Source organism: Anomaloglossus baeobatrachus, chromosome 8 (genome assembly GCF_048569485.1).
Source record: "Anomaloglossus baeobatrachus isolate aAnoBae1 chromosome 8, aAnoBae1.hap1, whole genome shotgun sequence".
In the NCBI taxonomy this organism is placed as follows: Eukaryota; Metazoa; Chordata; class Amphibia; order Anura; family Aromobatidae; genus Anomaloglossus; species Anomaloglossus baeobatrachus.
Window position 1 is genome coordinate 29,630,308 of NC_134360.1, and position 27,082 is coordinate 29,657,389.

The following is a 27,082-nucleotide window of genomic DNA, read 5'->3' on the forward strand; positions in this document are numbered from 1 at the left end:
GTAAGATCCCACTTCCTCAGAGCCCCTCAGGGGGATGGGGAAGGAAAACAGCATGTGGGCTCCAGCCTCCGTACCAGCAATAGGTACCTCAACCTTACAAACCGCAAGTGTGGTGAGAAGGGAGCATGCTGGGGGCCCTATATGGGCCCTCTTTTCTTCCATCCGATATAGTCAGCAGCTACTGCTGACTAAACAGTGGAGCTATGCGTGGATGTCTGACCTCCTTCGCACAAAGCAGAAAACTGGTGAGCCAGTGATCCCACTGGGGGTGTATAGCCAGAAGGGGAGGGGCCTTACACTTTTTAGTGTAATGCTTTGTGTGGCCTCCGGAGGCAGTAGCTATACACCCAATCGTCTGGGTCTCCCAATAGAGCGCCGAAGAAAATATATATATATATAAATATGTATCTATTCCGGCACCCTAAGGGGACCAGCACCGGGTGACCGGTGTGGCTGACCGACCGCTAACAAGCGGCGTGTGTGTGTCCTCCAGATTCCCTGCCTTAGGTCCCCCGGAGCTGCTGAGAATCCTCCACCGGCAGAATGCCCAAAAAATGGCTGCCGGAGCTCTCAGGGGAGGAGTGGAGCCGTGGGCGGCGCCAGGAAAGTGCGGGAATCTGGGGTCCCCACAGTGATCAGTGAGGGGGGAGGAAACATGCTGGATGCTCCAGCCCTCACATCCGACGTCAGGTCGGCAGTCCCGCCCTTACCCCTGACAGGCAGGCCCGGGGGCGGGATTTTTGCGACTAGGCCGCGCTGAAGCCGGGGACTAAATTTGAGACCGCGCCCGACAAGCAGGCACGGTCGGCGCGGAAGTCCGCCGGCCTTCTCAATTCAGCAGCTGCCGCAGCGTCCGGGAAGAAGGTGCGCTCCCTGCACAGTCCCCAATGGGGACACAGAGTACCTTAGAGTTGCAGGGCCCGGTCCCTGAGGTTGAATAGACTCCGGTCCGGCAGATTCCCACAGGGGCTGCGGAGGGAGCACGGTCCCAGTAAATGGATGACCGCTCAGGATCCCACTTCTCCCAGAGCCGCTAAGGGATGGTGAAGGAGACGGCATGAGGCTCCGGCCTTTGTACCCGCAATGGGTACCTCAACCTTAACAACACCGCCGACGTAGTGGGGTGAGAAGGGAACATGCCGGGGGCCTCGTGGGGGCCCTCTTTTCTTCCAACCGATATAACTAATCTGAGAATGCATAAGTGGATGTGTGCCTCCTTCCACACAAAGCATAAAACTGAGGAGCCAGTGATCCACGCTATACACCCAATTGTCTGGGTCTCCCAATGGAGCGACAAAGAAAAAAAAAATTAGACGCTGACCAAAACAGCAGGAACGTCCCATGTAAATGTGAAACAGACGGATTTTATTTTCTTCCATCTTGGAATAAGTAAAAGATGAAACAATAAAGGGAAAAAATAGGTGGCTCTCACCATCCCATAAACAAACTATTGTTTCACAATCCTGTAAAAACATGGCTGCATGTGCATTGGGCAGGCAGTGCTTGGATGATTGTTATTTCGGGCTTGAAGCGCACCTGTGAGTGAAACGGCCGGCGACCACAACGCCACCTGCCCACTTGCACATGCAGCCATGTTTTTACAGGATTGTGAAATCAAACGTTTGTTTATGGGATGGTGAGTGTCACCTATATTATTTTTTTAATTCACTTTTATTATTGTGGTGCAACATGGAGCACCTGAATATCCCTCAAGTTCATTTTTGTTCCTGCCCTTGGATTTGAGTTGTGTCATGCTAACGGTGCTGGATTCTACTTTTCATATATTTAAAGGGTTAGACAATACATCTAACATATATAGGGGTGTGTGTGTGTGTGTGTGTGTGTGTGTGTGTGTGTGTGTGTGTGTGTGTGTGTGTCCGTTAAAGGAATCCGCACTGTCACATTTACAATCACGAACTTTTGCACAGACGCCTCATGTGACTCAGGGAACATCATAGACTATGTTTTGACAGGAAAAATTAACCCCGCGCTTTACAGTTACTCTCCATAAAAACCTGCCTCCATTAATGTGAATGGAGCCTGGAACTACTGGTTATTAATAGCAGCTGTGATTGTTCCTGTAGCAACCAAAGGACATTCATAGTATAAGAAGCTCATGTGTGAGGTAATAAGATGTCAGTGGAGAGACTGATAGAGACAGACGGTGAAAAGAGAGAGACAGACGGTGAAAAGAGAGAGACAGACGGTGAAAAGAGAGAGACAGACGGTGAAAAGAGAGAGACAGACGGTGAAAAGAGAGAGACAGACGGTGAAAAGAGAGAGACAGACGGTGAAAAGAGAGAGACAGACGGTGAAAAGAGAGAGACAGACGGTGAAAAGAGAGAGACAGACGGTGAAAAGAGAGAGACAGACGGTGAAAAGAGAGAGACAGACGGTGAAAAGAGAGAGACAGACGGTGAAAAGAGAGATCATTTAAGCAAGCATTGTTGACCTTAGGGAGATCAACATATCCACTGTGGAGACACCATCACGTGTTTCTCAACGCAGTGATTCTAGAGCATTGCCCCCTGGGAAGTATGCAAATAAGAAAGCCGCGGAGACACCATCACGTGTTTCTCAACACTGGCAGGAAACTAGCCAGGTCTTTCACCGGGAAGGAACAACCACGGGAAGGGCAGTCTCCAGTCAAGGAGATCACCTATACCAAACATGGTATCCATCCACAGACAGCCGTTTCGGGGTATTTGCCCCTCATCAGTGTGGAGTAGGAATCTGGCTAGTGGGGGCAATGCCTAGTATAAGACTACTTAAGCAAGCATTGTTGACCTTAGGGAGATCAACATATCCACTGCGGAGACACCATCACGTGTTTCTCAACGCAGTGATTCTAGAGCATTGCCCCCTGGGAAGTATGCAAATAAGAAAGCCGCGGAGACACCATCACGTGTTTCTCAACAGTAAGTAAGTAAGAGAGACAGACGGGGAAAAGAGAGAGACAGACGGGGAAAAGAGAGAGACAGACGGGGAAAAGAGAGAGACAGACGGGGAAAAGAGAGAGACAGACGGGGAAAAGAGAGAGACAGACGGGGAAAAGAGAGAGACAGACGGGGAAAAGAGAGAGACAGACGGGGAAAAGAGAGAGACAGACGGGGAAAAGAGAGAGACAGACGGGGAAAAGAGAGAGACAGACGGGGAAAAGAGAGAGACAGACGGGGAAAAGAGAGAGACAGACGGGGAAAAGAGAGACAGACGGGGAAAAGAGAGAGACAGACGGGGAAAAGAGAGAGACAGACGGGGAAAAGAGAGAGACAGACGGGGAAAAGAGAGACAGACACAGACAGAGATAGATAGACTGATACAAAGACAGAGAGATAGAAACAGACAGACAAAGAAAGAGACAGACAGCAACATAAAGACAGAGACTGGGAGAGAGACAGTTACTATCCCGGGCAACGTCGCATACTACAGCTACTTTTTGAATAAATATGAAAATTCACATTCTCAGTATTGACCAATGTTCACAATTATTATTACAGATCCATATTTCTCCCAAATTATGGAGGCAAACATAGGCATCTGTGTTACAACTATGAACACTCCATTGGTAAAAACAAGTTATTCTGTGAGCCCTCGCGGGCAGGGTCCTCTCTCCTCCTGTATCCTCACCCATCCCCTATAGACTGAGCCCTCGCGGGCAGGGTCCTCTCTCCTCCTGGATCCTCACCCATCCCCTATAGACTGAGCCCTCGCGGGCAGGGTCCTCTCTCCTCCTGTATCCTCACCCATCCCCTATAGACTGAGCCCTCGCGGGCAGGGTCCTCTCTCCTCCTGTATCCTCACCCATCCCCTATAGACTGAGCCCTCGCGGGCAGGGTCCTCTCTCCTCCTGTATCCTCACCCATCCCCTATAGACTGAGCCCTCGCGGGCAGGGTCCTCTCTCCTCCTGTAGACTGTGAGCCCTCGCGGGCAGGGTCCTCTCTCCTCCTGTAGACTGTGAGCCCTCGCGGGCAGGGTCCTCTCTCCTCCTATACCAGTCTGTTTTGTACTGTTAATAATTGTTGTACGTATACCCTCGGTCACTTGTAAAGCGCCGTGGAATAAATGGCGCTATAATAATAAATAATAATAATAATATCAATATAATAGGCGATCCCTTATTGATCCGTAGGGATCCGACCGCTGAGACCTGCACCAATCAGCAGAACAGGGAATTTTTATCTGTTATAAACTAAGGCACGATGAATGGATGCCCGATCGCCACGCCATTCAATGCCTATCATGTTGCTGGAAAAAGCAAAGAAGGGAATTTTGTTACTTACCGTAAATTCCTTTTCTTCTAGCTCCAATTGGGAGACCCAGACGATTGGGTGTATAGCTACTGCCTCCGGAGGCCACACAAAGCATTACACTAAAAAGTGTAAGGCCCCTCCCCTTCTGGCTATACACCCCCCGTGGGATCACGGGCTGCTCAGTTTTAGTGCTAAAGCAAGAAGGAGGAAAGCCAATAACTGGTTTAAACAAATTCAATCCGAAGGAACATCGGAGAACTGAAACCGTTCAACATGAACAACATGTGTACCCGAAAAAACCAAAAATCCCGAAGGAAACAGGGCGGGTGCTGGGTCTCCCAATTGGAGCTAGAAGAAAAGGAATTTACGGTAAGTAACAAAATTCCCTTCTTCTTCGGCGCTCCATTGGGAGACCCAGACGATTGGGACGTCCAAAAGCAGTCCCTGGGTGGGTAAATTAATACCTCAAGTTAGGGCTGCAAAACAGCCCTTCCCTACGAGGAGGCAACCGCCGCCTGCAGGACTCTTCTACCTAGGCTGGCGTCCGCCGAAGCGTAGGTATGCACCTGATAATGTTTGGTGAAAGTGTGCAGACTCGACCAGGTAGCTGCCTGGCACACCTGTTGAGCCGTAGCCTGGTGTCGTAATGCCCAGGACGCACCCACGGCTCTGGTAGAATGGGCCTTCAGCCCTGATGGAACCGGAAGCCCAGCAGAACGGTAGGCTTCAAGAATTGGTTCCTTGATCCATCGAGCCAGAGTGGATTTGGAAGCCTGTGATCCTTTGCGCTTACCAGCGACAAGGACAAAGAGTGCATCCGAGCGGCGCAGGGGCGCCGTGCGGGAAATGTAGATTCTGAGTGCTCTCACCAGATCCAACAAATGCAAATCCTTTTCGTACTGATGAACTGAATGAGGATAAAAGGAAGGTAAGGAGATATCCTGATTGAGATGAAAAGAGGATACCACCTTAGGGAGAAACTCCTGAACCGGGCGCAGCACTACCTTGTCCTGGTGAAAAACCAGGAAGGGAGCTTTGGCTGACAGCGCTGCCAGCTCGGATACCCTCCGAAGAGACGTGACCGCTACCAGAAAAACCACTTTCTGTGAAAGTCGCGAAAGTGAAACATCCCTCAGAGGCTCGAAGGGTGGCTTCTGGAGAGCAACTAGTACCCTGTTCAGATCCCATGGATCTAACGGCCGTTTGTACGGAGGGACGATGTGACAAACCCCCTGCAGGAACGTGCGTACCTGAGGAAGTCGTGCTAAACGCTTTTGAAAAAATACCGAAAGCGCTGAGACTTGCCCTTTAAGGGAGCCGAGCGATAAGCCTTTTTCCAAACCAGATTGAAGGAAGGAAAGAAAAGTAGGCAATGCAAATGGCCAGGGGGACACCCCCTGTGCCGAGCACCAGGCTAAGAAAATCTTCCACGTTCTGTGGTAAATCTTAGCAGACGAGGGCTTCCTAGCCTGTCTCATGGTGGCCACGACCTTTTGAGATAATCCTGAAGATGCTAGTATCCAGGACTCAATGGCCACACAGTCAGGTTCAGGGCCGTAGAATTCAGATGGAAAAACGGCCCTTGGGACAGTAAGTCTGGCCGGTCTGGTAGCGCCCACGGTTGGCCGACCGTGAGATGCCACAGATCCGGATACCACGACCTCCTCGGCCAGTCTGGGGCGACGAGCAAGACGCGGCGGCAATCGGATCTGATCTTGCGTAGCACTCTGGGCAAGAGTGCCAGAGGGGGAAACACATAGGGCAGGTGGAACTGCGACCAATCTTGCACTAAGGCGTCTGCCGCCAGGGCTCTGTGATCGCGAGACCGTGCCATGAAAGTTGGGACTTTGTTGTTGTGCCGGGACGCCATCAGGTCGACGTCCGGCCTTCCCCAGCGGCGACAGATTTCCTGAAACACGTCCGGGTGAAGGGACCATTCCCCTGCGTCCATACCCTGGCGACTGAGGAAGTCTGCTTCCCAGTCTTCTACGCCTGGGATGTGAACTGCGGATATGGTGGAGGCCGTGGCTTCCACCCACATCAGAATCCGCCGGACTTCCTGGAAGGCTTGCCGACTGCGTGTCCCGCCTTGGTGGTTGATGTATGCCACCGCTGTGGAGTTGTCCGACTGAATTCGGATCTGCTTTCCTTCCAGCCACTGCTGAAAGGCTAGTAGGGCAAGATACACTGCCCTGATTTCCAGAACATTGATCTGAAGGGTGGACTCCTGCTGAGTCCACGTACCCTGAGCCCTGTGGTGGAGAAACACTGCTCCCCACCCCGACAGACTCGCGTCTGTCGTGACCACCGCCCAGGATGGGGGTAGGAAGGACCTTCCTTGTGACAATGAGGTGGGAAGAAGCCACCATTGAAGAGAGTCCTTGGCCGTCTGGGAAAGGGAGACTTTCCTGTCTAAGGACTTCGACTTCCCGTCCCATTGGCGGAGAATGTCCCATTGAAGTGGGCGCAGATGAAACTGCGCAAACGGGACTGCCTCCATTGCTGCCACCATCTTCCCCAGGAAGTGCATGAGGCGTCTTAAGGGGTGTGACTGGCCTTGAAGGAGAGAGTGCACCCCTGTCTGTAGTGACCGCTGCTTGTCCATCGGAAGCTTCACTATCGCTGAGAGAGTATGAAACTCCATGCCAAGATATGTTAGTGATTGGGTCGGTGACAGATTTGACTTTGAAAAGTTGATGATCCACCCGAAAGTCTGGAGAGTCTCCAGCGCAACGTTCAGGCTGAGTTGGCATGCCTCTTGAGAGGGTGCCTTGACAAGTAGATCGTCCAAGTAAGGGATCACCGAGTGTCCCTGAGAGTGCAAAACTGCTACCACTGCTGCCATGACCTTGGTGAAAACCCGTGGGGCTGTCGCCAGACCAAATGGCAGGGCTACGAACTGAAGGTGTTCGTCTCCTATAGCGAAGCGTAGAAAACGCTGGTGCTCTGGAGCAATCGGCACGTGGAGATAAGCATCTTTGATGTCTATTGATGCTAGGAAATCTCCTTGAGACATCGAGGCAATGACGGAGCGGAGGGATTCCATCCGGAACCGCCTGGTTTTCACGTGCTTGTTGAGCAGTTTTAGGTCCAGAACAGGACGGAAAGAGCCGTCCTTTTTTGGCACCACAAACAGATTGGAGTAAAAACCTTGACCTCGTTCCTGAAGAGGAACAGGGATCACCACTCCTTCTGCCCTTAGAGAGCACACCGCCTGCAGAAGAGCATCGGCTCGGTCGGGATGTGGGGAAGTTCTGAAGAACCGAGGCGGAGGACGAGAACTGAACTCTATCCGGTACCCGTGAGACAAAATGTCTGTTACCCACCGGTCTTTGACCTGTGGCAGCCAAATGTCGCAAAAGCGGGAGAGCCTGCCACCGACCGAGGATGCGGAGGGAGGAGGCCGAAAGTCATGAGGCAGCCGGCTTGGAAGCGGTTCCTCCGGCTGCTTTCTTTGGGCGTGAGTGAGCCCGCCAGGCATCTGAGCTCCTCTGCTCCTTCTGAGTCCTTTTAGACGAGGAGAATTGGGCCCTGCCCGAGCCTCGAAAGGACCGAAACTTCGACTGTCCCCTCCACTGTTGAGGTTTGCTTGATCTGGGCTGGGGTAAGGAAGAGTCCTTACCCTTGGACTGCTTAATGATTTCAGCCAATTGCTCACCAAACAGTCTGTCTTGGGATAATGGCAAACTGGTTAAGCATTTTTTGGAAGCAGAATCTGCCTTCCATTCCCTTAACCATAAGGCTCTGCGTAAAACCACCGAGTTGGCGGATGCTATTGACGTACGGCTAGTAGAGTCCAAGATCGCATTGATAGCGTAAGTCGCAAACGCAGACATTTGCGAGGTCAAGGACGCCACGTGCGGCACTGATGGACGTATGACAGAGTCCACCTGCGCCAGACCAGCTGAAATAGCTTGGAGTGCCCACACGGCTGCGAATGCTGGAGCAAACGACGCGCCGATAGCTTCATAGACAGATTTCAACCAAAGGTCCATCTGTCTGTCATTGGCATCTTTAAGTGAAGCCCCATCTTCCACTGCAACTATGGATCTAGCCGCAAGCCTGGAGATTGGGGGGTCCACCTTTGGACACTGGGTCCAGCGTTTGACCACGTCAGGGGGAAAGGGATAACGTGTATCCTTAAGACGTTTGGAGAAACGCTTATCTGGATAAGCATGGTGTTTCTGGACTGCTTCTCTGAAGTCAGAGTGGTCCAGAAAAGTACTCAATTTACGCTTGGGATACCTGAAATGGAATTTTTCCTGCTGTGCTGCTGCCTCCTCCGCTGGAGGAGAAATATCCAGCAGTCTATTGATGGCCGCTATAAGATCATTCACCATGGCGTCACCATCAGGGGTATCCAGGTTGAGAGCGGTCTCAGGATTAGACTCCTGATCTCCTAGCTCTGTCTCATCATACAGAGAATCCTCTCGCTGAGACCCTGAGCAGCGTGATGACGCCGAGGGTCTCTCCCAGCGAGCTCGCTTAGGCTGCCTGGGACTGTCGTCCGAGTCAGAGCCTTCAGCCTGTGATGCCTGGGACCCCCTTGGAGCACGGATTAGTTCCAACTGAGGGGGACCGGGAAACATTGAATCAACAGTGCCCATGGTCTGAGTGACCGGCCTGGACTGCAAAGTTTCTAGAATTTTTGTCATAGTCACAGACATCTTATCAGCAAAAACTGCAAAGTCTGTCCCTGTCACCGGGGCAGGGTTCACAGGCGTCTCTGCCTGGGCCACTACTAGCATAGACTCCGGCTGACGAAGTGGCACAGGGACCGAACATTGCACACAATGGGGGTCAGTGGAACCTGCCGGTAGATCAGCCCCACATGCGGTACATGCATGATATAAAGCCTGTGCCTTGGCACCCTTGCTTTTTGCGGATGACATGCTGTTGTCTCCTCAGAGCAAGATAGGGGTATAAGCCAAGAAGCGACCGTACAGTGCAATATATATAGGTACAAACAAAGTACACAAAACAACACTGTGGCACTAGTGGGGTCAGCACCTATGTGCTGCTTACCGCCCGCTTAGCAGCGGGTGTGTGGTCGCCAGAATCCCCTGTCTGGGTCTCCCAGGGCTATGTCCGCTCTCCAGCTCAGACTGCGTGCAGGAATGGCTGCCGGCGTCCTGTGAAGAGGGGCGGGCCGTGGGCGTTGCTGCAGACAAGAGCGGGAAACTGGCGTCCCACTGTGCCCAGTGAGAGGGCTGGAGTATGTAAATAAGACTCCAGCCCTCGGCGCTGACTATTGCACAGCGTCTCTCCCCTTCCCTGACTGACAGGGCTGGGGGCGGGAACGAACCGTAACTAGGCCGCAGAAGCCGGGGACTAGATTTATAAGCGCTGCCGTCGTAAAAGCACGGTCAGCACGAAGTCCCCGGCGCACCACAAGTCACAGCCGCGCCGCAGTCTCCGGTATTGGCGGCCGGCGCGGCAGTTCCCCAAACATAAACTCACTCAGCAAAGCTGCAGTGAATATGGCCCAGCGCGCAGCGCTACTGTCCCCGGCGCACTAGAACACCCAGCAACGCTGGAGTGTGTCTGTGCCTGTCTGTACGGGGACACAGAGTACCTGAATGTTGCAGGGCCTTGTCCCTGACGGTACCCAGCTCCGTATCCAGCAGGATCTCCGGGTCTGTGGATGGAGCCAGGCCTCCGAGCCTGGAGGCCGGTAAGATCCCACTTCACCAGAGCCCTCAGGGGGATGGGGAAGGAAAACAGCATGTGGGCTCCAGCCTCCGTACCCGCAATGGGTACCTCAACCTTAACAAACACCCGACAAGAGTGGGGTGAGAAGGGAGCATGCTGGGGGCCCTTTAGTATGGGCCCTCTTTTCTTCCATCCGATATAGTCAGCAGCTACTGCTGACTAAACAGTGGAGCTATGCGTGGATGTCTGACCTCCTTCGCACAAAGCTTGAAAACTGAGCAGCCCGTGATCCCACGGGGGGTGTATAGCCAGAAGGGGAGGGGCCTTACACTTTTTAGTGTAATGCTTTGTGTGGCCTCCGGAGGCAGTAGCTATACACCCAATCGTCTGGGTCTCCCAATGGAGCGCCGAAGAAATGCAGAGTTTGGTAGCAACAAATTAATGTGGAAGTGATCAAGTATGTGCACAAATGCTTCATTCTATAATGGAGATAAAAGATCCCGATCTATCGATCAGTGCAGGTCCCAGCAGTCGCCCCCACAAATCTAACTGATCACCTATTCTGTAGATTATTTTTTTTTTTTCCCTGGACAACCCTTTAACCCTTTAGTGACGGAGCTAATTTTCACCTTAATGACCAGACCAAATTTTGCAATTCTGACCAGTGTCACTTCATGAGGTTATAACTCTAGAACGCTTCAACGGATCCCGGTGATTCTGAGATTGTTTTTTCGTCACATATTGGACTTCATGTTAGTACCAAATTTAGGACAATATTTTTTGTGTTTATTTATGAAAAAAATTGAATATTGGCAAAAATTTTGAAAATTTAGCAATTTTCAACTTTTGAATTTTTATACCGTTAAACCAGAGATTTCTGTGACACAAAATAGTTAATAAATAACATTTCCCACATGTCTACTTTACATCAGCACAATTTTGGAAACGAAGGGAATTTTGTTACTTACCGTAAATTCCTTTTCTTCTAGCTCTTATTGGGAGACCCAGACGATTGGGGTATAGCTACTGCCCTCCGGAGGCCACACAAAGCACTACACTAAAAAGTGCAAGGCCCCTCCCCTTCTGGCTATACCCCCCCGTGGTATCACGGGTTCTCCAGTTTTAGTGCCAAAGCAAGAAGGAGGAAGCCAATAACTGGTTTAAACAAATTAACTCCGAATAACGTCGGAGAACTGAAAAACCGTTCAACATGAACAACATGTGTACCCGCAAACAACAAAAAAATCCCGAAGGACAACAGGGCGGGTGCTGGGTCTCCCAATAAGAGCTAGAAGAAAAGGAATTTACGGTAAGTAACAAAATTCCCTTCTTCTTCAGCGCTCTATTGGGAGACCCAGACGATTGGGACGTCCAAAAGCTGTCCCTGGGTGGGTAAAGAGATACCTCATGTTAGAGCTGCAAAACAGCCCTCCCCTACGGGGATGTCACTGCCGCCTGCAGGACTCTTCTACCTAAGCTGGCATCCGCCGAAGCATAGGTATGCACCTGATAATGTTTGGTGAAAGTGTGCAGACTCGACCAGGTAGCTGCCTGGCACACCTGTTGAGCCGAAGCCTGGTGTCGCAAAGCCCAGGACGCACCCACAGCTCTGGTTGAGTGGGCTTTCAGCCCTGAAGGAACCGGAAGCCCAGCAGAACGGTAGGCTTCCAGAATTGGTTCTTTGATCCATCGAGCCAGGGTGGCTTTAGAAGCCTGCGACCCCTTGCGCTGGCCAGCGACAAGGACAAAAAGTGCATCTGAACGGCGGATAGGCGCCGTGCGAGAAATATAGATTCTGAGTGCTCTCACCAGATCTAGCAAACGTAAGTCTTTCTCATACCGGTGAACCGGCTGAGGACAAAAGGAAGGCAAGGATATATCCTGATTAAGATGAAACGAGGATACGACCTTAGGGAGAAACTCCGGAATGGGGCGCAGCACTACCTTGTCCTGGTGGAACACCAGGAAGGGAGCCTTGGATGACAGAGCTGCCAGCTCAGACACTCGCCGAAGCGATGTGATCGCAACAAGAAACGCCACTTTCTGTGACAGGCGAGAAAAGGAAACGTCCTTTAGAGGCTCGAAGGGCGGCTTTTGCAGAGCAACTAGTACTCTGTTCAGATCCCATGGATCTAACGGCCGCTTGTACGGGGGCACAATATGACAGACCCCCTGTAGGAACGTGCGCACCTTAGGAAGACGTGCTAGACGCTTCTGAAAAAACACAGATAGTGCCGAGACTTGCCCTTTAAGGGAGCTGAGCGACAAGCCCTTTTCCAACCCCGATTGCAGGAAGGAAAGAAAGGTGGGCAATGCAAATGGCCAAGGGGATACTCTCTGTGCAGAGCACCAGGATAAGAAAATCTTCCACGTTCTGTGGTAGATCTTAGCAGACGTTGACTTCCTAGCTTGTCTCATTGTGGCTACGACTCCTTGAGATAATCCTGCGGACGCTAGGATCCAGGACTCAATGGCCACACAGTCAGGTTCAGGGCCGCAGAATTCTGATGGAAAAACGGCCCTTGGGACAGTAAGTCTGGTCGGTCTGGCAGTGACCACGGTCGACCGACCGTGAGATGCCACAGATCCGGAAACCACGATCTCCTCGGCCAGTCTGGGGCGACGAGTATGACGCGGCTGCAATCGGATCTGATCTTGCGTAACACTCTGGGCAAGAGTGCCAGAGGTGGGAAGACGTATGGGAGCCGGAACTGCGACCAATCTTGAACTAATGCGTCAGCCGCCAGAGCTCTTTGATCGCGCGACCTCGCCATGAATGCCGGGACCTTGTTGTTGTGCCGGGACGCCATTAGGTCGACGTCCGGCACTCCCCATCGGCGACAGATTTCCTGAAACACGTCCGGGTGAAGGGACCACTCCCCTGCGTCCATGCCCTGGCGACTGAGGAAGTCTGCTTCCCAATTTTCTACGCCTGGGATGTGAACCGCGGATATGGTGGATGCTGTGTCCTCCACCCACATTAGAATGCGCCGGACTTCTTGGAATGCTTGCCGACTGCGCGTCCCTCCTTGGTGGTTGATGTATGCCACCGCTGTGGAGTTGTCCGACTGGATTCGGATCTGCTTTCCTTCCAGCCACTGTTGGAAGGCCAGTAGGGCAAGATACACTGCCCTGATTTCCAGAACATTGATCTGAAGGGTGGACTCCTGCGGAGTCCACGTCCCCTGGGCCCTGTGGTGGAGAAACACTGCTCCCCACCCTGACAGACTCGCATCTGTCGTGCCACTGCCCAGGATGGGGGCAGGAAGGATCTTCCCTGAGACAATGAGGTGGGAAGGAGCCACCATTGTAGAGAGTCCTTGGCCGTCTGGGAAAGAGAGACTTTCCTGTCCAGGGACGTTGACTTCCCGTCCCATTGGCGGAGAATGTCCCATTGAAGTGGGCGCAGATGAAACTGCGCAAAGGGAACTGCTTCCATGGCTGCCACCATCTTCCCGAGGAAGTGCATGAGGCGCCGTAAGGGGTGCGACTGGCCTTGAAGGAGGGATTGCACCCCTGTCTGTAGGGACCGCTGCTTGTTCAGCGGAAGCTTCACTCTCGCTGCTCGAGTATGAAACTCCATGCCAAGATACGTTAGCGACTGTGACGGTGACAGATTCGACTTTGGAAAGTTGATGATCCATCCGAACGTCTGTAGAGTCTCCAGCGTAGCATGTAGACTGAGTTGGCATGCCTCTTGAGAGGGTGCCTTGACAAGTAGATCGTCTAGGTAAGGGATCACAGAGTGTCCCTGAGAGTGCAAGACTGCTACCACCGCCGCCATGACCTTGGTGAAGACCCGGGGGGCTGTCGCCAGACCGAATGGCAGAGCTACGAACTGAAGATGGTCGTTTCCTATCACAAAACGTAGAAAACGTTGATGTTCTGTAGCAATTGGCACGTGGAGATAAGCATCTTTGATGTCCATTGAGGCAAGGAAGTCTCCTTGAGACATTGAGGCAACGACAGAGCGGAGGGTTTCCATCCGGAACCGTCTGGCGTGCACATGTTTGTTGAGCAGCTTTAGATCCAGAACAGGACGGAACGAGCCGTCCTTTTTTGGAACCACAAAGAGATTGGAGTAAAACCCTCGCCCTTGTTCCTGAGGCGGTACAGGAACCACTACTCCTTCCGCTCTTAGGGAGTCCACCGCCTGCAGCAGGGCATCTGCTCGGTCTGGATGTGGGGAGGTTCTGAAGAACCGAGCTGGAGGACGAGAACTGAACTCGATTCTGTACCCGCGAGACAAAATGTTTGTCACCCACCGGTCTTTGACCTGTGACATCCAAATGTCGGAAAAGCGGGAGAGCCTGCCCCCGACCGGAGATGCGGAGGGGGGGGGCTGGAAGTCATGAGGTAGCCGCTTTGGAAGCGGTTCCTCCATTTGCTTTCTTGGGGCGTGCGTGAGCCCGCCAGGAATCTGAGACTCTTTGCGTCCTCTGAGTCCCTTTGGACGAGGAGAATTGTGTCTTGCCCGAACCTCGAAAGGACTGAAACCTCTGCTGCCATTTTTTCTGCTGAGGTTTGCTTGATCTGGGCTGGGGTAAGGAAGAGTCTTTACCCTTGGACTGTTTAATGATGTCAGCCAATGGCTCGCCAAACAGTCTATCTCTAGATAAAGGCAAGCTGGTTAAACATTTTTTGGAACCAGCATCTGCTTTCCAGTCCTTTAACCACAAGGCTCTGCGCAAAACTACCGAATTGGCGGACGCCATTGAGGTGCGGCTGGTAGATTCTAGGACCGCATTGATAGCGTAAGACGCAAACGCAGACATCTGCGAGGTAAGGGACGCCACTTGCGGCACCGCTGGATGTATGATAGCATCCACTTTTGCTAAACCAGCTGAAATAGCTTGGAGTGCCCATACGGCTGCGAATGCTGGAGCAAACGACGCGCCGATAGCTTCATAGACAGATTTTAACCAAAGGTCCATCTGTCTGTCATTGGCATCCTTAAGTGAAGCGCCATCCTCCACTGCAACTATGGATCTAGCTGCAAGTTTGGAAATCGGGGGGTCTACTTTTGGACACTGGGTCCAGCGCTTGACCACATCAGGGGGGAAAGGAAAACGTGTATCCTTAGAACGTTTAGAGAAACGCCTTTCTGGATGAGCGTCGTGTTTCTGGATTGACTCTCTGAAGTCAGAGTGATCCAAGAAAGCACTCAATTTACGCTTGGGATAGAGGAAACGAAACTTCTCCTGCTCTGCAGCTGCCTCCTCTGCAGAAGGAGCTGGGGGAGAAATATCCAACAGTCTATTGATGGCTGAGATAAGCTCGTTTACCATGGCGTCCCCATCCGGGGTATCCAGATTGAGAGGGGTTCCAGGATAAGACTCCTGATCACTCTCTTCAGACGCATCACAGGGCGACTGATTGCGCTGAGACCCTGAGCAGTGTGATGACGTTGAGGGTCTTTCCCAGCGAGCTCGCTTAGGGTGGCTGGGGCTATCATCTGAGTCATAATACTCAGCCTGGGAAGCCGGGGACCCCCTTGCAGTCTGGATTAATTCCAACTGAGGGGGATTAGAGGACAGAGACCTCGCCGTGTCCATAGACTGAGCCCCAGTCATGGATTGCAAAGTTTCAAGGATTTTTGCCATAGTCACAGACATTCCATCAGCAAAAACTGCAAAGTCTGTCCCTGACACCGGGGCAGGACTTACAAGCGTCTCAGCCTGGGTCACTACCCCTCCGGACTCCGGCTGGCGAAGCAGCACCGGATCTGAGCATTGCACACAATGGGGGTCTTTGGAACCTGCTGGTAGAGCAGCCCCACATGCAGCACACGCAGTGTACACAGCCCTAGCCTTGGCAGCCTTGCGTTTTGTGGATGACATGTTGCTGCCTCCTCAGAGCGATCTGGGGTATCCAGCCAGGAAGCGACCTCACAGTGCAAGAAATAAATAAATATATATATCTGGTGACACAGTACACCAATACACACTGAGGCACTAGAGGGGCCAGCTGAAATGCCGCTTACCGCCCGCTTAAGAGCGGGTGTGTGGTCTCCCAAAGCCCCCTAGTCCAGGTCTCCCAGAGCCTTGCGTCCTTCCTCTAGCCAGACTGCATGTAATGGCTGCCGGCGTCCTGGGAGAGGAGGGGGGGCGGGCCCTGGGCGTTCCTGACTAAGAGCGGGAAGCCTGCTTCCCTCTGTGCCTAGTGAGAGGGCTGGAGCATGTAAATCAGGCACCAGCCCTCGTCGCTGCTGCGAAACAGCGTCTCTCCCCTACCCTGATTGACAGGGTGGGGGCGGGAACGAAGCGGAGCTAGGCCGCAAAAGCCGGGGACTGGATTTATAAACGCCGCCGCCGTAAAAGCGCGGTCGGCGTGTCCCCGGCGCACTACAAGTCACAGCAGCGCCGCCGGTCCAGTGGGGGTCGGCGCTGCGTTCCCACAACACAAAAGTCCCCCAGTAAACTGCAGGAACACCAACTCAATCGTTACGGTCCCCGGCGCACTACAACACCCAGCCAGCCCGGAGTGTGTCTGTGCCTGCCGGGGATACAGAGTACCTGTATGATGCAGGGCCTTGTCCCTGATTGTACTCCTGCTCCGTATCCATCAGGTGCTATGGGTCTGTGGATGGAGCCCGGCGTCAGAGCTTAGAGGCCGGCAGGATCCCACTTCCACAGAGCCCTACAAGGGGATGTGGAAGGAAAACAGCATGTGGGGCTCCAGCCCCTGTACCAGCAATAGGTACCTCAACCTTACAACACCATCCACGGGTGAGAAGGGAGCATGCTGGGGGCCCTATATGGGCCCTCTTTTCTTCCATCCGAAATAGTCAGCAGCTACTGCTGACTAAAATCTGTGGAGCTATGCGTGGATGTCTGACCTCCTTCGCACAAAGCTTGAAAACTGGAGAACCCGTGATACCACGGGGGGGTATAGCCAGAAGGGGAGGGGCCTTGCACTTTTTAGTGTAGTGCTTTGTGTGGCCTCCGGAGGGCAGTAGCTATACCCCAATCGTCTGGGTCTCCCAATAGAGCGCTGAAGAAAAATTTTTTTTTTGTTAGGAAGTTAGAGGGGTTCAAAGTTTATCAGCAATTTCTCATTTTTACATCAAAATTTACAAAACCAGTTTTTTAGGGACCACATCACATTTGAAGTGACTTCAATAGGCCTAGATGACAGAAAATACCCAAAAGTGACACCATTCTAAAAACTGCACCCCCCAAAGTACTCAAAACCACATTCAAGAAGTTTATTAACCCTTCAGGTGCTTCACATGAACAAAAGCAATGTAGAATGAAAAAAAGCAAAAATTAAATTTTACCTAAAAATGTTGCTCTAACCCAAATTTATTCACTTTTAGAAGAAATAACACAACAAAATGGACCTCAAAACTTGTTCCCCACTTTCTTATGAGCACGCCGATACCCCACATGTGGTCAGAAACCTCTGTTTGGACAAATGGGAGGGCTCGGAACAGAAGGAGCAATATTTGAATTTTGGAAAGCAAATTTGGCTGAAATAGATTGCGGGCACCATGTTGCATTTACAGGTCCGCTAAGGTACCTAAACAGAAGAAATCCCTCACAAGTGACACCATTTTGGAAACTAGACCCCTCAAGGCTTCTATCTAGGGGTATAGTGAGCATTTTAGATCCACAGGTACTTCACAGATTTTGTTAACGTTACGTTGTCATATTGAAAATTTTAATAATTTTCTCAAAAATGTTGCTTTAGCATCAATTTTCTCACTTTTTCAAGAGGTAATTCCAAAAATTTGACCTCAAGGTTTGTTAACCACTTTTTTATGAGCGCGGTGATACCTCACATGTGGTCTGAAACCTTTGTTTGGACAAATGGGAGGGCTTGGAACGAAAGGAGCAATATTTGAATTTTAGAAAGGAAATTTGGCTGAAAAAGATTGCGGGCACCATGTCGCATTTGGAGGTCCCCTAAGGTACCTAAACAGCAGAAACCCCGCACAAGTGGCCCCATTTTGGAAACTAGGCCCCTCAAGAAATTTATCTAGATGTTTGGTGAGTAACCTGAACCCTCAGGTGCTTCACAGAATTTTATAACGTTGAGCCATGAAAAAAAAAAAAATAACATTTTACCACAAAATTGTTATTTCAACCAGGTAGCTTTTTTTTTTACAAGAGTAAAAGGAAAAAATTCAGCATAACATTTATTGTGCAATTTCTCCTGAGTTTGGCGATACCTTATATGTGGTGGAAATCAACTGTTTGGGCGCATGGCAGGGCTCGGAAGGGAAGGAGTGCCATTTGACTGCAAAATTGGCTGGAATCAATAGCGGACGCCAGGTTGCATTTGGAGAGCCCCTGAGGTGCCTAAGCAGTGGAGGTCCACCACAAGTGACTTCATTCTGGAAACAAGACACCTCAAGGCTTTTATCAAGGTGTATAGTGAGCAGTTTGAATCCACGAGTACTTCACAGAATTTGATAAGCTTAGGTTGCCATATTGAAAATTTTCATTTTTTTCACAAAACTGTTGCTTTAGCATCAAATTTCTCACTTTTTCAAGAGACAACAACAAACCGTGGACCCCACAGGTTGTTATCCAATGTCTTATGAGCACAGGGATACCCCACATGTGGCCAAAAACCTCTGTTTGGATAAATGGGAGGGCTTGGAATGGAGGGAGCACCATTTGAATTCTGGAAAAGTTGAAATAAATTGCGCGCACCATGTCACATTAGCAGGGCCCCTTGGGTACCTATACATCAGAAAACCCCCACAAGTGACCCCATTTTGGAAACTGGATTTTATTCAGGAGTATAGTAAGCATTTTGAATCCACAGGTACTTCACAAAAATGTTGCTGTAGCAACAAATGTCTCACTGTTAGGCTCTGTGGCCATGATCCAGCGACACGGCATCTAGTACACAGTGTCAGCCTTCCTGCAGAGATGTGAGTGTTGTCCACGGGAGAACGCAGCTGCCCATGCCCACGATTTGGGTTCAGGCCGCTGTGGAGCTCTATGCTACCTGCAGAGAACACTCCTCTCCGCAGCATAAATTGACATGCTGAGGCTCGGGAAGCTGCGCCACAGGTCGGTTTATGCTGCGGAGAAAAGAAGCACATTGGGCATGGGATTTCTAAAAATCCTTCCACTGTGCTTCTACTGCACAACGCAGCGTTATGGACACAGGGAAAACACTCTGCGCCCAAAACGCTGCAAACCCTGATTGTGGGCACACAGCGTAAAATGCTACAATGGATGAATGGATAGATGTCAAACAAATATAACGTCCCATTCCCCTGCATATTCTAAGCTGGCGCCCTTTAGTGCCTTTCATGTGGCACTAAAGGGTGCCTAGCCTTGTATTTAGCCCCCCAAAAAATTAATAATTAAAATAAACGACGTGGGGTCCCCCCTATTTTTGATAGCCAGCTAGGGTAAAGCAGACAGCTGTAGCCTGCAAACCACAGCTGACAGCTTCACCTTGGCTGGTGATCAATTTGGAGGGCTCCCCAGGCGTTTTTTTAAAAAAAAAAAAAAACGTGGGGTCCCCCCCAAATTAGATCACCAGCCAAGGTGAAGCGGACAGCTGGGGTCTGGTATTCTCAGGGTGGGAAGAGCCATGGTTATTGGACTCTTCCCAGCCTAAAAATAGCAGGCCGCAGCCGCCCCAGAAGTGGCGCATCCATTAGATGCGCCAATCCTGGCGCTTCGCCCCAGCTCATCCCGCGCCCTGGTGCGGTGGCAGACGGGGTAATATATGGGGTTGATACCAGCTGTAATGTCACCTGGCATCAAGCCCTGGGGTTAGTGATGTCACGGCATCTGAACAGATACCCGACATCACTAACCCAGTCAAGTAATAGACAAAAAAAAGACAAAAAAAAAATTTATTTGAAAAAACACTCCCCGAAACATTCCTCTTTTACCAATTTATTGAAAATAAAGAAATTCCGGTCGCTGTAATCCATTTTGGAGGTCCCGCGCCGACTCTGGATCTTCTAGAATACGGGGGGCACGTTCAGGGAACGTATCCCCCATTTTCTGGAAGAGCAAGCTCTCCATGAGCAGTGTGGGTGCAGTAATCTGAGAATACTGCACTCACACTGCCCCGGTCCAACCTAGGGCAGAGTGACCTGCAGTAACCTCATTCCAGAATATGAGGGGCACGCTCACAGAACGTACCCCCCATTTTCTGGAACAGCAGCCTCTCCATGTGAGGAGTGTGGCCGCAGATCACTGCACTCACCCTCCCCCGGTCCACAGTGGAGCCTGTGCATCAGCGACGTCAGCAGGATCCCTGCTTGCAGGGATCCAGCTGACAGCCGCTGTCTGCGCATGCGCCGCCAGCATTGAAGAAGGAGGCGGCGATCGCGGGCCCGGAGCGGCAGACAGGTAACGTATAACCGGGGGCTTGGGGGGGTGTGACGGGGGGTGACCTAGTGGGACCTGGGGACACCTTTCTGCCGCATGTGACGTGTCACATGCGGCAGAAAGAGCAGAATGAAGGCGGCCGCGCGCTGTGCGCCGCCATCTTCCACGCTCCGGAGGGGGGAGGGGGGTGGTGGCTCTGGAGAACCGGAGGGGGCTCCGGTGACCAGAGGGCTCCGGTGGACCGGAGGAAGGGTCAGGGGGAGGACATTTCCCTCCGATCTGAAATGTTTGATCATTTCAGATCGGAGGGAAATGACTGCAGAGCCGGCGCCGGCGGCAGTTTTCTGTGCGCTTCGGCGCCATTTTGGATGTCCGGTGGGGGTAGGGGTGGGGGTGGGGGGACTCTCCGGTACCGGGGGCTTTGGGGGCACTAGGGGGTTAGATTTCTTTCTCATCTGACATGTTTGATCATGTCAGATGAAAAAGAAATCAGTTTTACCGGCCATTTCTTTTTTTTTCATGTGTTCGTCGGTATACGGTGTATACCGCCGATCACATGATCGGGGTCCAAAAAAACCACCCCGATTCATAATCTGGGGGGTCTCAGCTACCCCCGGTAGCTGAAACCCCCGAGATTTTCGGTCGCTGGGGGGCGCTACAGGGTTTTTTCGGGCCGCCGCTTTAAAGCGGCGGAACAGAATAAGTACCCTGTTTTGCCGCCGCTTTAAGTCGTACGGCCGTCGTTATGAGGTTAAATATTGGGAAGGTATACCTGTAAGGGAATGCTTTATGTGCTCATTTCTGCTGCGGAGGCTTCTGTACTCACCCTGAGTAAGTCTGTATGTTACGCCTCTGATGTTATACTGTGCCGCCCGCTCCAAAGAATTCTTAAAAATCCACTGAATATGTTCAGGGTCATCTCCGTCTAGTTGTACACCCTCTGCAAAAAAAAAAAAATAAACAGATCCAATGCATTTTATACAAAGGATGCAGGGAGGCTAAAAAAAAAAAAAAAAAAAAGTGTACTGCCCATCACCTGGAGCCACAGCCGTGCTGTAAAAAGCATCATACACAAAAAAAACAGCACAGATTCCATAAAGATGATACAAGGTGTTATTTCTTCTCAGCGTTGTCAGCATAACGGATTGGAACCGGACCATAAATTGACATTTCATACCTCCAAATGGCTGCTCCTTCGGCCACTGCAATATCCGGACGTATTCTATACAGTGCTCTGGTAATCTGGGCATAGATGCAATCGTACACATGGGGAAATTGATCTGGAAAAGCAACAAAAAAAACCTTTGTATTCAGAGACATGGAACATTTTAAAGTGGACTAAAACACACATGACCCATCCCTAGGGACCCTCGCTGACCAGAACTAGTCATATGCCAAGCAGATATGCCCGTCCCCTCTCAATTTACATGTATTGAGCAAGACCGTGCACGTCTAGGAATGTGGCTGTCCGCTTTCACCTGTAATACTGGAAAATCCTGACAGTGTGCACACTGCACGCTGTTAGCACTCAGAAGTCTTCAGACTGATCAGAAGACCAAAAAACCTTGTAAAATTGGTCTGAGCTGTCATGCTGGGCATGGCCACCAGTAAGAAATGAATGATGCCGACAACGTTTGGTGTACGTGTGCTAATAGGAGTGGAAAGAGAATGCTTGCGCCCTCTGTAGTTAAAGGGAACCTGTCACCAGATTTGGTGACTATAAGCTGCGGCCACCACCAGTGGGCTCTTATATACAGTATTCTAACATGCTGTATATAAGAGCCCAGACCGCTTGTGTAGAACATAATCACTTTATAATACTCACCTAAACCGGTCGCTGCAGTGGATGTGGCTCAAATGGGCGTCTTCGTTCTCCGGTGCCGGCGCCTCCTCTTTCAGCCATCTTCGTCCTTCTTCTGAAGCCTGGGTGCATGGTGCGTCTACGTCATACACACTCGCCGGTCTCGTGCAGGCACACTACAATACTTTGATCTGCCCTGCTCACGACCCGAATGCCGGAGAGGGTGTATGACGTTGGACGCGTCATGCACCGTCGCTTCAGAAGATGGAGGACAAAGATGGCTGAAAGAGGAGGCTCCGGCACCGGAGGACGCAGACGCCCATTTGAGCCACATCCACCGCAGCGACCAATTTAGGTGAGTATTATAAAGTGTTTTTTTATGCTCTACACAGCGGCCTGGGCTCTTATATACAGCATGTTAGAATGCTGTATATAAGAGCCCACTGGTGGTGGCTGCAACTGTTAGTCACCAAATCTGGTGACAGGTTCCCTTTAAAAATGCTCACGACCAATCCTTAGTGAACCTCACCTATCAATAGAACTAGTCACATGCCAACTAGTTGTCAATTCACATGCATTGAGCAAGGCTGTGCACGTCTAGTTGGAATGTGGTTGGAAGTATGCAAACCACATACTTGCAAAGAAGGGAATTTTGTTACTTACCGTAAATTCCTTTTCTTCTAGCTCCTATTGGGAGACCCAGACGATTGGGTGTATAGCTACTGCCTCCGGAGGCCACACAAAGCATTACACTAAAAAGTGTAAGGCCCCTCCCCTTCTGGCTATACACCCCCAGTGGGATCACTGGCTCACCAGTTTTAGTGCAAAAGCAAGAAGGAGGAAAGCCAATAACTGGTTTAAACAAATTCACTCCGAAGTAACATCGGAGAACTGAAAACCATTCAACATGAACAACATGTGGACCCGAAAAACCAACCAAAAATCCCGAAGGACAACAGGGCGGGTGCTGGGTCTCCCAATAGGAGCTAGAAGAAGAAGGGAATTTTGTTACTTACCGTAAATTCCTTTTCTTCTAGCTCCTATTGGGAGACCCAGACGATTGGGTGTATAGCACTGCCCTCCGGAGGCCACACAAAGCAATTACACCAAAAAGTGTAAGGCCCCTCCCCTTCTGGCTATACACCCCCAGTGGGATCACTGGCTCACCAGTTTTAGTGCAAAAGCAAGAAGGAGGAAAGCCAATAACTGGTTTAAACAAATTCACTCCGAAGATACGTCGGAGAACTGAAAACCATTCAACATGAACAACATGTGTACCCGAAAAACAACCAAAAATCCCGAAGGACAACAGGGCGGGTGCTGGGTCTCCCAATAGGAGCTAGAAGAAAAGGAATTTACGGTAAGTAACAAAATTCCCTTCTTCTTCGGCGCTCCATTGGGAGACCCAGACGATTGGGACGTCCAAAAGCTGTCCCTGGGTGGGTAAAGAAATACCTCATGTTAGAGCTGCAAAGACAGCCCTCCCCTACGGGGAGGCAACTGCCGCCTGCAGGACTCTTCTACCTAGGCTGGCGTCCGCCGAAGCATAGGTATGCACCTGATAATGTTTGGTGAAAGTGTGCAGACTCGACCAGGTGGCTGCCTGGCACACCTGTTGAGCCGTAGCCTGGTGTCGCAATGCCCAGGACGCACCCACGGCTCTGGTAGAATGGGCCTTCAGCCCTGATGGAACCGGAAGCCCAGCAGAACGGTAGGCTTCAAGAATTGGTTCTTTGATCCATCGAGCCAGGGTGGCTTTGGAAGCCTGCGACCCTTTGCGCTTACCAGCGACAAGGACAAAGAGTGCATCCGAGCGGCGCAGGGGCGCCGTGCGGGAAATGTAGATTCTGAGTGCTCTCACCAGATCCAACAAATGTAAATCCTTTTCATACCGATGAACTGCATGCGGATAAAAGGAAGGCAAGGAGATATCCTGATTAAGATGAAAAGAGGATACCACCTTAGGGAGAAACTCCTGAATGGGGCGCAGCACTACCTTGTCCTGGTGGAACACCAGGAAAGGAGCCTTGGATGACAGCGCTGCTAGTTCGGACACTCTCCGAAGAGACGTGACCGCTACCAGAAAGGCCACTTTCTGTGAGAGTCGAGAAAGTGACACATCCCTCAGAGGCTCGAAGGGCGGCTTCTGGAGAGCAACAAGGACCTTGTTTAGATCCCACGGATCTAACGGCCGCCTGTACGGAGGTACGATATGACAAACCCCCTGCAGGAACGTGCGCACCTGAGAAAGTCGTGCTAGACGCTTCTGAAAAAACACGGATAGTGCCGAGACTTGCCCTTTAAGGGAGCCGAGCGACAAGCCCTTTTCCAACCCAGATTGCAGGAAGGAAAGAAAGACAGGTAACGCGAATGGCCAGGGAGATACTCCTTGTGCAGAGCACCAGGATAAGAAAATCTTCCACGTTCTGTGGTAGATCTTAGCAGAAGTGGACTTCCTAGCCTGTCTCATGGTGGCCACGACCCCTTGGGGTAATCCTGAAGACGCTAGGATCCAGGACTCAATGGCCACACAGTCAGGTTCAGGGCCGCAGAATTCCGATGGAAAAACGGCCTGTGAGGCAAATCCCGGGATATGAAGATGAATTATGACTCCAGTCATAATCCCTCATCACTCCCTGGCAGTGCCCCCCTCCCTTCTTGTTCTCAGTGTTCCACTTACACCTCCATGGCCATGTCCTGTGATATGGAAATGAGATGATGTGGGAACAATGGACACAGGATGACTCCCTGCCGTGACCCTGTAGTGGGGGCTGCTAGCTAGTTAGCAAGGCTATGGAAATAGCCAGACAGAACGACTCCAGTAAAAAATGGTTCATATCTCGCAAGCCATATTTCCGATAAATATGGCAACCATAAAAATGGTGTCTCCGCATGCGGACGATGCCGGCACACCCTTTTTATGGGAGCAGGACATTGGGAAATGCCCCAGGCGTGATATCAGCCAATGGGGAACTGGCAGACAGGTCATGAGTCCCCTCGTTCTGTAGCTAAATTCATAACTGTCACAATGAGAGCATTGGCGTCCGCCTACGACGCTCCCAGGCAAAGTTATGGCCCATATTCCATGTTGTGGATTGTCCATAACTCAAGCCAGGGGTGGAGCAGTGCTCCCTCTGAGGTCACTAAGGTAGGAGGGGACCTGGATTTGCCCAGGTTGATAACCCTACTTCGGCCATTTTCCAGGGTTCTTTCGCTGGGGGTCACGTGCAGGAAACATCTGTGGGAGTTCCTAGAAACCTGGTCTACAGCGCCCCCCTGTGGCCAGACGCACAAGGTAACTGATTGAATTGCATACCTGTTTGTAAAACATGCTTTATCTGTAACTGTACTCTGACATATGTATATTCTGTAGATTCCCTATTGTATATATTGTAGTTTCTAGTGTGCTTTAGGCTGATTAAATTATATAATTAATCTTGGGCTGTTCTGTTATCTCGATCTTGAATCCCACGTCTGTGTGTTCGGCTAATAGTTACCGTAAATCGGTTGGTGGCAGCGAATTGTGCCAAGGATTATTGTGGGGAGGCCAGTGAGATTCGGGGAGATTTTATATATTCCGCCCGCGGAGGTCGGGGGAATATATACCTTACTCTCACCGGGGACCCTTCAATAATCGGCATAAGTAGTATAGCGGCCTCCTTGCTTATGGTCGGGCAATTCCATAATTGGCCTGACTATAAGAGGGGCGCTAGAGAGCGCGTCACGTGCTCTGTCTGTCGGTCGGGAGGTATAAAGGAGGGGTGACCCCCACTTGTTACCCCCCGATTGTGACGTACTGGTAGCCAGCGCGGGGGATTTCTGAGTGACCCCCCCGGTGGTTTGTGACATATTGGTGGCATAGCGGTGGGATCGAGATAATAGTGTGTGTGAGTGTGAGACCCATACTCCCAGACACTAAAGACTGCCTGCAGCAGCTGTGGCTGCTGGGGTCTTCAGACTAGCTCAACACTAGAGTGTCAGAGTGCAGATACTGTAAGGTGTGTGGAGGCATCAGGTGTCAGTTCTGTGTCAGTGACCAAAAGTCTGCAAGAATGGCTGATGGCACCAGGAGCAGAGCTATGCAACTGGCCAATGCTAAGGCAGGAGCCGAAGAGAGGGAGGACGGTGCTGTGGACAGCAATGAGGAGGTTGCCCACGAGTCCTCCAGGAGCTCGACGCCAGAAAACCGTTCTGCCGAGGACATTGCGCAACCTGGCACTGCTGGACAAGATGAGGAGGAGCTCACCCAAGGTTCCTCAACGAGCCAGATGCCAGCCCTCCGCTCTGAAAGGGACAGTGAATCGCCTAGCTCTGCAGCGTGCCGCAGATCACCACGTGCCATTCCACCGAGCCTGGGAGGCTCGGATAGCCTTCTTCAAATGGCTATGGCCCTTCTCCAGGCTGGAGACCAGAAGGGCTACAAGGAACTCCTGGCAGAGCGCAGGGCAGAGCGGCAGGCAGCGCGTGACGCTGAGGCTGCGGAGCGGCACGCAGAGCGTGAGGCTGCGGAGCGAGAGCGGCAGGCAGCGCGTGAAGAGCGAGAGCGAGAGCGACAGGCAGACCGTGACTACCAGCTGCAGCTAGCTCAGCTCCGGCCCTCATCAGCCACATGTGACCTTCAAAACACCAAACTTCCAAAGGTCCGTGTTGAGGACTTCCCAGTGCTGGAGAAGGATGGAGACTTGGACTCTTTCCTGACTGCTTTTGAACGGACTTGCTTGCAGCACCATCTGAACAAGGACCAGTGGGCCAAATACCTGACCCCCCGTTTAAGGGGTAAGGCCCTGGATATCCTTGGGGACTTGCCTGCTGAGGCAGATCAGGGCTACGACACCATCAAGCGGGCCCTGATCCAACAGTACAACCTCACCCCGGAGTCCTACCGCAAGAAGTTCCGGAGCCTACAGAAGGGACCAAAGGACTCCTGGGCTGACCACAGGCGGGCACTTGCCCGAGCTGCCGACCACTGGACCCAAGGCCTGCAGCTTTCCACCGGACCGGAGATCCTGGACTTGTTCATCACGGAGCAACTCTTGTGGAACTGCCCTGAGGATCTCCGCCAGTTCAT

General features: G+C 51.5%; 1 protein-coding gene across 4 annotated transcripts in view; it reads right to left on the reverse strand.

Annotated features, from left to right (window-relative positions):
- The window catches only part of UBA3 (ubiquitin like modifier activating enzyme 3), a 135,778-nt gene that overhangs the window by 73,492 nt on the left and 35,204 nt on the right, over nucleotides 1-27,082 (reverse strand). For all 4 annotated transcript variants that reach the window (XM_075320701.1, XM_075320704.1, XM_075320700.1 and 1 more), the window contains 2 exons: nucleotides 21,391-21,493; nucleotides 21,040-21,153 (listed from right to left, as the gene is read on the reverse strand). In XM_075320701.1, coding sequence (XP_075176816.1) covers nucleotides 21,040-21,153; nucleotides 21,391-21,493 — 217 coding nt within the window. The remainder of the gene's footprint in view (nucleotides 1-21,039; nucleotides 21,154-21,390; nucleotides 21,494-27,082) is intronic.